A 10,417-nucleotide genomic window follows, 5' to 3' on the forward strand; every position below is an offset into this window, starting at 1 on the left:
CAGTTGTTTTTCCTTGTTGCAACTTAACCTGAAAGAAATATAAAATAGGGACATCAATATTATTTATGCTAATTGTGCTTTTCCATTAAATTACTCGACCCAACTAAAAATAAGGGTGACTATCGATAGAATAGAATGGAATAGTCACGGGAGCGGAATATTGACACGCCCCGCTCCCTGACCATTTTTTCCTTTAAAAGGGGTTTTTTCCCGCTGGAACTCCCACTGACATCAGCGGGAACGCCCCCGACATCAGCGGGAAGTCCCACTGACATCAGTGGGCAGTCCTGGCCGCGTCCTGCAAGAGAAGTCTCCGGGTAGTCGGAGACCAGAAGTTAATATAAGCGATTATATTGATGATTTGATTTTTACAAAAAGATGTGTGTTTGAAAGTAAACCTAAACTAATATATTCTATATTTTGACTACTAAGGGTTTAAACTTGTATGGGTTAAGCTACTTACTAACAGAATTGCAATATACAAGAATCGATAGAATAATGTAAATTTGTTCATTGAAGTTGTCCCTCCAGTCTCGGAAACAGTCCCCTGGGGTTTCCAAAGAGTTTTAGACTCTTTAATATATCTGGGTCAGTATCCTTTATGTGTCCCTGTTAGTGACTTACACTCTAGGAAAATAATATTTTTAGCCAAAATTGTCACAATTAATGTATTCCTCTGTGAAGCAGTTTGCTCTGACAAGCATTCTAAAAAAACACTGTCAGAAAATAAATGCATTTAATCTTTTATTTTTACTTACATTATCAACTGCCTTTCAGAACTACTATGCATACTGGAACATCTTGAATAATAACAATAATAATAATAATTAATTACAATATATGTAAGATGACAAAAAATACCAATTGATGCTCATAGTCTTTAAAAAAATTCAAAGTACCGGTACAATATTATATATATATATATATATATATATAAAACTATATATATATATATATATATATACAAACACTGTATATATATATATATATATATATATATATATATATATATATATATATATATATATTAAAAATATATATATATATATATATATACAGTATTTTTTATAAATCAATGCAGATTTTCATTTCTCTTCTTTCGTGCGATGATAAATCATCTGATGCAGAAGAATTATGGCTTGTTTTACTCTAATGAGACTTTAAATGACGTTCTTTCTGGATGCCAGGTACAAATTGTGCGTATATGGCCAGAGGATAAAGGCTCAAACCATTGTAGTTACATAACACTGTGCGTTTTATCCATGACAAAAGCCAGCGGTCTTTATTGAGCTGCGAAGCGCTCTGTATCTCCCGAGAAGTTGTAGGTCATCTTTTCATATACAATTAGGCGAAATGACGCGTTTTCTTTCACTGAAATTACTTCTAACAAATGAGCCAGCACTTTGAGCTTTGGAAACTGAATATTAATAAGCAGCGACATGTTTTTCTCAAACAGCGACTAATCAAAAAACATGTCTTAAGATTATACTGGTTGACCATGCAGATTTTGCTTTTATAAAATGTAATTAAAGGAACAGCTATTAAAAATGAATGATGAACATTGAAGTTTAAGAAGTACTTCTGAGCCGAGCCACTAATCACCTAAAACCATCTGAAGAGAAATCGGTCCAAGGAGCAAATTCACAGATTGGTTTGGAGGCATAAAAAGAGACTTTATGTGGCTTGAACACCTTGACTTGGTCATTGAATAGTACAAGATAGACCGATAGGTAGATAGATGGGTGGGTGGATAGATAGATCGATAGATCGATAGATAGATAGATAGATAGATAGATAGATAGATGGATAGATAGATAGATAGATAGATAGATAGATAGATAGATAGATAGATAGATAGACAGAAAGGCAGGAACCACAGCTGGAGGATACTGTATTATCCTTTCATTATGAATCAATTTATCTTTAGGAATATTTAATACTTTTTTGTGGTAGAAATAAATCTGCAGGAAGAGCCACCGAATTAACATAAAATCCATTATAATGGACAGTGCAGAATAATATCAATTTACGGTTAAGGTTACAGAGGAGAGCTTAAGTGCAGAGTCACCAGCGCGGGGATTCTTCTCCAATGGTCCACGTGGGATGCTAATGGTTAATGGAAAATATGATATGATAATAAATTAAATCAAATACCCTGGCTATAAATAGTGAAAACATGAAAACATAGAAATACAAGAAATACACTTTCTTGAACATTCTTCTAGTTGAACATATAAATATATATTGGAAGGGTAGTTCTGGTCTTTGATAAGTGATATATATATATATATATATATATATATATATATATATATATATACTGCATAAACCCTGAGGTGCTCAGTGGCATATATTGGCCTAGGGTGGTAATTCACAGGGCGCGGCAGCCCCCCTTTAACATATCCATGGATTATCAGGGTCTCCAGTATGCCATTGCCCCTGTAAGCAAATGCAACATTTGTATTATTTACGATGGGTAAGCATCAGCCCTAAAGTATTTAAACAAATTAAGAAGAGAGAGATACATCACCAGACATCCATATTCCTATGTCCATAAATCTACTCCAATTATATGCTTCAGCCGCGCATCTTTTCCCCGACTCACTAAAGACATCTAGTGTAGTGCATAAAATGTTCTTTGAACACATTCACTGAAATATAATTTAATTGAATGCTTCTAACCGAGAGGTGAAGCCTTTATTAATGGTAAATTATGTATGTTCTTCTCCATGTCCATGTCTTCCCAGCATGCATCAAAGTCTAGTTGACTTTGCAGCAGAAAGGCTACATAGCTTTGCTCATGAGTAGCATCTTCAATGGTTGATATGAATTTCTGCTGGAGTGAACAGAGAACAGCATTTTCTTTATCTATCAAGCCAGACGCATGGAAAAGCCAAACATTTTACTTGTAATAGAAGGTTTAAGGCATATCGAGTTGATTATTATCGGTTCTAGGGTCCTTTGTTATATGAATACTACAGAATAGTAATCGTATTATTTAAACTACATGAAAGAAGGTGTGTGAGAATAGGAAAGAATGTTATATTCAATAAAAAATAGAGCTAGGGCTCTTTATCAGTGGCACTATATAACTTACATATGTACAAATAAATGGCTATTTTTTTTTATTATTTTCAAACCGTAAAAATATGTTTTATTTGAACACAAAGGAAGCCTACTTGTTATATGATGTTTTGCATATTATTTAATGTTTGCTTACTTTATGGATCAGGTTTGGTGAGTATGTTTCTTACCAAATCTCTACAACAGCATGACAGTGTAAATCTAAAAAAACATATTCACAGTGGCATGATGTACAAATTGACAGGTATTTGGGAGAAAATCTTAGTTGTCAAATGAGTTTTATGGGTCAAAATAGTTGACTTAACTTGACAGCAGGTGACTGCACTTGAGAAACTCAAACAGCAACTTTTCAGTCGATGTTGAGATTCTGTTATTTCCAATCCAGCAATTAGGGATTGAGTTGACATACATTGACTCAAAAAGATAAGATGCTTTTGATGAATATATAAGTTGCTTCATTAACTCTATCTTAGACGCTTAGGCTTCAGTAACTCAATTCGACTGTGAACTTGATCCAACTGGATTAAGGGCAGAAATAAACAGCTATCCACCTAGCCTGAATATTTTTTGCTGTAAAACATCAAATCGAATGGAACTCTTGTCACAGTCTTTTTTTCTTACCATACATGTTTAAATGTGTTAACTGTATTGATCTTAACACATAGGGAAGCTGTTTCATGTATCCACTATTAGGTAAAATTATCTGACCATCTAGTTTCAGTCTAGGACCTTATGCTAGATTTTTTCCTCCACTAATTTCACCTCTTTTGTATTTGAACATATCTATTATATCCCCTCTCTTGCCTTTCCCCCAGGTTACCCATGTTGAGTTAGTTTACATCTAGATTTTAACAGTGTTTTTTGTTCTTAAATCCCCTTTACAGCACCTGTATTGAGCGAGTTTATGGCTTAGCTACCGATTTGGCTGATGCCACCTGCACAAGTTGTAGAACTTTGTCTCCAGTCCACTCGCTAGTAATTATGTCCAGATTGTGACACTGACACCCACTGGGGGCCAAGTTGCCCTAACAGTACCTTTGATTGTGCGTCTACAAAGTTCTTTAGAAATAAAAGGCATGGTAATGTGTATCATAAATTGTACCTTAATGAGTATATTGTAGGTCCAAGCTGTAATATAATGAGCAGCTGGTATAGTGTATAGTTTTCAAAGTTGTCTAGATTTGCAATGCTTCTTGGGGTTATTAAAACTTTCTAACTTCCTTTTAAAATGCCCTGTGGGTTCTGGATTTTGCTGATCTGGAAAATGCTTCATAGAATATACAACGTAGCTAGCACAAAATTTCATCAATGTAGACGACTGTTGTTCATATTTAAAGTCCATCCGCTAATAAGCTGCTGAAACAGTAACCATGACTGTAAAATCAGCCATTATGGGTTTAATGGAGGTCATTAAGTCTTACCCAAGTGTCTGGCTCATTTTTTAACAAAAATGTGAATTCTAATAGTTACACTTTTTTTTTGGCAGACCCAACTAGGCAAAAACTAAAGGCAATCTTCCAACAGAGACACGTTGATCCTGTAGCAATGATACAATGTTTTCTCTCGCTTTGAGTAATTCCTGGATTTATATTTTCAAGCAATGAACATTTCAGTGATACAGAAATATAGTGATATTATGTAGAATAATATCCCTTAAGCGTTTCAAGATCTTTAACTAAAATATTCCCGATCTCTAGTGCACAAGGTTACTATGGTATTGTGGTTACTATGGCAATCTCTGACTCTATCGAGCTCTAGGCAGTTATCAGTTCTGACCTCGTGGACACTTAATATTTCAGACATGGTTATTTTCTACCTTTGACAGTACAATGAATTTAAATTTAAGCATGGGGATTGAAATCATTCCTGCTTATACTGTGTGTTTACATTTTGTCATTTAGTTATTTTGTGTATTGTGTTTTAAAGTATACTTCTGAGCATCTTGTAAGCTTTAACTCCATAACTGTGTCAAAAATGTATTATATATATATATATATATACACGTATATAAAATCACCTTACTTAACAAAAATCATACATTTCAGGTGCCTTAATTAGGTGGGTTGGACTGGAGGGCATGGCCAGCGGTGGGTATACATTTTTGTTGTTGTACTGCAATAAAATCACCAGTTTAGTACAGGTATAATAGCCATTGAGAGATTGAGCCACAGGCAGATTGAAAAAGCCAAAAGGCATGCAATTATGGGAGGCTGCAGACACAGAGACCTCTCTGAATGGATAATTGGAGTGTTTGCTCCACACCGTCTTGCAGTTGGAGAAAAAACATATGTGGTGTTAACAAAAAATCACACAATTAATTAGAACTGATGAAATATGACTTTCAAGACACCTAGCCAGGTAGGTAGGATCCACTTTCATTATATGGAACTAAAGAATATGACACGTGAAAAATGTTTGTAGCAATTATTTTCTTATTGTCTTTCTTTCCTGTAGCAGATTAATGATGTATTTTTTATTTGTCACCCCATTTATGATTCTATTAGAGTTCAAGAAGACAGTTTCTCGAGTAGGGATTTGCAATAAACCCTCATAACGAGGAATACACAGGTCAATTAGGCCATTTGGTTCTGAGCTGCTGTAAAAATATACCTTTCTATTTTTGGACAGCGTGTGGATTATCTACCCCTGTTTCAGATAGTTTTGTTTATGTAATGGATGGAAATTCAGACGGGTTACTCTAGAATAACAACATATTTCCTAGAGATTTCTCAATGCGTGGTTTTCCTATGGTCCACAGAGCCTACACAGTCTTCATAATACTTTATAATATGTTCGGGTTTGTACCTCAAGGACAAAAAATTACATGGTCCAAGGTGACAAGTAATCTTAAATGTGCGAGATGCAAAAGGCTACACCATTCAAGGAAATCTTTGCTTTGTTTGCCTCTTAGTGTCTGTTTGTAGTGTTCTTCTTCAGAGTGTTATGTCTAGTAAACCATGAAATTGCCACTGAAATCTAAATCTATGTATATTTTCTTTCAACCAAAAACTAGAATTCACAGAAAAAGTAAACTCTATGCTTGGAAATAAGTGGAAGTTTTAAAAGTTGTTGCCAATTTCAGTGTAGAATTTAGGGAGAACATTTTTTGCGAATTCAGAAGATGCTGTTTTTAGCTGAGCTCACCTTCAAAGTTCTATTAAAAGCACATTGTGCCGGTTCTATCTGTCTCAGCATTTCTGATATAATTACTGCTGATTTGAAACTATCAAAATCAATTGAGCTCTCCCACTTTTTTATTATTCTAGTTCTGGAAAATATTCAAAATATTGAGGTTGGATTGAATGTTTACTTTTATATTTGCTTTCTCCACATTTTTTATTTAAGTTATTCTTTGATATATATAAACTATATACAAAACTGCAAGAAGTAATAAGACCGATGAGAAATTACAGCCTTTAACACTTATGTAAAATGTTTGTGTATCTACTAAACATAAAATACTAAGCAGGTTTTTTTGATGAGTTTTATATTTGCAATTAAATAGTTTCAAAACATCTTGATAGCAATCTAAGATAATTATGTTCACAGATTGCTACAAATTGAAGTCTTGCACCAAATCACCATGGGATCAATTACAATGACGGAAGTCTTTTAAAAAACAGTCTAGGGAATTTTATACTGTAGTAGTATACCCTGCCTCTAAAAACATCCATTCATCTAAAAGTAACACAAAATCAATGCGGCTACGCTATTTTTTTCAAATTGCTTGAATTCAGAAACTAACAAATCAACTCATCCATAAGAATCTGTTTAAAAAAAAAATAAATACCTTAGTGACAATTACTACTTGTAAGATGTCAGTCATGGAAACTCCAAATAGTCCTAATTAATATGAGATAAAATGCAAGGCAGTTTTATGAAGATTAAGTTCTGTTCTCGCTTGTGTTGTTTTGATAACCGTAATGAATGTCTTAGGTTTGACATGGGGCATATTTATGCACATGTGATGGCTGGCAAATTTGAGTCAAGGGAGGGAGGCATAGCTCGATGGCCATGTAATATGGCAAATTTGTGACACATGCTCAGTGCACAGTATTTACATCTATTTTTAACAAGGGAAGGTGCGAAAGACCTATAAAATAACCACAAAAATAACAAATTCAATGGTTAGATGTCACCTGAAGTACAGTAGACGCCCTAGTGGCTAAGTGTGGAACTGCAATTTAACGCAAACAAATAACTACTACATAATAGAGCAGAATCTTTAAATAAGTGCACCCCATTGGGATGTTGACAGCAAACAGAAACACATTTGGCAGGCAACATGCTAAAAGGTCACATGCTAAATAAAAGAGACATATGGTAGTGATCTATAATATTAATTTAGTAGTTTAATCTTCACAAAGTAATCCTGGAGGGTATTTGCCCCACTGATACACTTGCCAGCCATTCCTTGCCCGGCTTGCTACCCTAGATATGTAAAACCGCAAAGGTATTACATATGTTTTATTTGATGACATTCACACACCAATACATTTATTTTATCTAGCATGTAATTTATGGAAATGTGAAATAATGAATACAAAATGGAGCAAGAAATAAAACACATATGCCGGGCATAGAAAGCATTTAAAATATTATTATTAACTATGCTATATTAGAAATAATCCATCTTCATCTTATAAATCATATAATAAATAATATTTTCTGGTTGGGTTATGGTGTGTGACTATTGGGCTACAAAGTTTATTCTATTAATTTGATTATGTTGAGTCTCACTATCTGGCTCTGTAATTAATACATATTTTCTCCTTTTTTTAAGGTATGACTTGCCAAGCACGGACATCATACACTGAAGATGAAGTCTTATGGGGTCATCGTTTTTTCCCTGTCATTTCTCTCGAGGAAGGATTCTTTAAAGTAGACTATTCTCAGTTTCATGCAACATTTGAAGTTCCAACTGCACCTTATAGTGTTAAAGAGCAAGAAGATATGCTTCTCATGTCTTCTCCTTTAATAGCACCAGCAGTAAGTAACAGCAAAGAGAAAAATCATTCAGTAGACTGCTTGGATAGTCTTAACGACATTAGCACAAAAATACCAGCAAAACTCCAGAAAATAACCGGCAGAGAAGAACTGCCCAAAAAACTACTCAGAATGAGCTCCACAACTTCTGAGAAAGCTTATAGCATGGGGGATTTGCCATTGAAACTTCAAAGAATTAGCTCGGTTCCTGGTAATTCGGAGGATAAATTTGGCTTTAAAACCACAAAGATGATGTCCGATCCAATGAGTCAATCAGTAGCAGATCTGCCACCAAAACTTCAAAGACTGTCGGGTGGCCGGATGGATGGAAATTTACCACCCAAATTACGAAAAATGAATTCTGATCGATTTACATAACATTAATTTATAGGCATTAATCTAAGTATTCTTTGGAAAAAAAAATTCCTAAAGTTACCATGTAAGGAACGACCATAAAGCAGTTGTTGTTGATGAACAGAACTGCAAAATGCAGATCGGGTAAAGAAACATATTAAAGATGGAGAAGCGGAGACTGTATTGTACATATAGTGCTTTGGTATAAGACCTAATGTTTTAATGGTCTTAGTAGAACTGCAGTAATATTAACTGGCATGTAATCTCACATCAAGCATGCAATAATAGTGTGCATATTTTACAAATAGTTTTATGGCATGTTTCATACTTTATATTGTATAATCAAAAAATATAAAAGGGGCATTACTCTCCCCATATTTTTTAAGACTAATAATTCTCTCAAAAGAAAGGTCAAATATAAGGGCAAGATTTTAATGTATTTATGTTTATTGATATATTTGGTATAAAGGAATAGTATGTGTCTATGAATGTTTTGGAGCATGAAAGCTGAAGATAAGTTATTTAGGCGGTAGACAAAATGTTATTAATTCATTGCTCATCTATTAACATATCACAGAAAAAAAGTTCTATTACACTCAGGTGTGTTTTTTTGTGGGCTTTTTTTTTTGCAATTTTTGGATGTTTTTTTAGCTTTTTTTTTTCAGGAATGCAGCCACAAAATGACCATAAATAATTAAAATATAGTTAAGTAGAGAAATAATTTTTAACAATGGTTTTCCGTTATGGTATTCTATCTTAACTCTTAAATTAATTAAATTTAAATTAATTAGGAACATTGTAAAGGGCTGTTTATATATATATTCAGCAGCCTAAAATTCTTACATGACTACATTGTTTTAGATTTATAATATTTATGTGTGGCATGATTGATGAGATTATTATGTAATTAAGTAAAATATCTCAAGATATGGAAGAGTATAAACAGGAAAAAAGTTACAGTTTAAAAGAGAATAATGCTCATTTTTTTACTTGGCTACATGTAACATTTTAACATTTAACTAAATTATTTTCCAAAATAATTTATCATGTTACAGTATATATTTTAAAATGAGAAAATAGAATACTATACTTATCATAGACAGAGGTGTTTAATATATGGTATTGTTTTTGCTTGTACGTGTTTTTTTTTCATTCTGTCAATTTTGGAAGTTAATGCGAAAGAAGGTAGAAAATAAAAGCCATAGAGATGTAAGGTGCATATTGTGCATAACCCATTGGTTAAAAAAAATAAATTAAATTGCTTATTATCTGTAATGTATCCTGTTCTGATATGAAATTATGTTTAAATTGGACCTGTAAGGGAAATTAGAAGGACAGGCTTGCCCGGTAAGGTCATCATCATTAGTTTGAGCTCATTCATTCATCATAACATACTCCATTATAAAGCTTTCTGTATAATAAAGCCTTCAGATGCTTAATGAAGCCATGCTCTTTGATGAGGTCAGATTCCGATAAGCACAACTGGAATACCACAGTTCTGTTTCACAAGGATATATATATATATATTATAAATATAGCATTGAGCGTACAAAATAATATGATCCTACCTGGGAACTGTCCAGGTCTCTGGGTGAAGCCCTGCTTCTTGGGGTCTCCAGATCACTCTCCTCTTTCTCCAGGGCAGGGAATCATGTTTAGCCATAGCCAATCCCCTCCAAATTCCCCTTCTACTCCCAACTTATTCAATGGTATGAAGGACTAGCTCCTCATGGGTGGATCGTACCGTTTCCTCGTGAAGCTGCCCCCACAGAAGACATGGGAAGGTACCTGGCACAATTATGATCCCCTTCACAATATACTCATATACCATTGAGTTAGTTCAGCAGGAACGCAAGCTCACCAGGACAATCAATGAGTTTCTAGTTCTCCAGCAAGCAGTGTTTCTACACCTTAGCCCAACAAGTTTTTTTATAAAGATGATGTCTACCATACTCCACTTGTGCCAAGGTCTTACAAAAACTAAACAATCTTT

The 10,417-nt window shown here is 34.0% G+C and overlaps 1 protein-coding gene across 1 annotated transcript in view; it reads left to right on the forward strand.

Moving 5' to 3' along the window:
- LOC149285202 (G protein-activated inward rectifier potassium channel 1-like) overlaps nt 1–8,448 on the forward strand; it is an 82,670-nt gene extending 74,222 nt beyond the window's left edge. Inside the window, exon 3 of the mRNA XM_089495690.1 lies at nt 7,868–8,448. Within this exon, the coding sequence (XP_089351816.1) occupies nt 7,868–8,448 (581 nt within the window). The remainder of the gene's footprint in view (nt 1–7,867) is intronic.
- The last annotated feature ends 1,969 nt before the right edge of the window (nt 8,449–10,417 follow it).

This window comes from Sceloporus occidentalis, unplaced genomic scaffold, assembly GCF_023333645.1.
Source record: "Sceloporus occidentalis isolate IW3139 unplaced genomic scaffold, rSceOcc1.0.p SCAF_83, whole genome shotgun sequence".
NCBI lineage: Eukaryota > Metazoa > Chordata > Lepidosauria > Squamata > Phrynosomatidae > Sceloporus > Sceloporus occidentalis.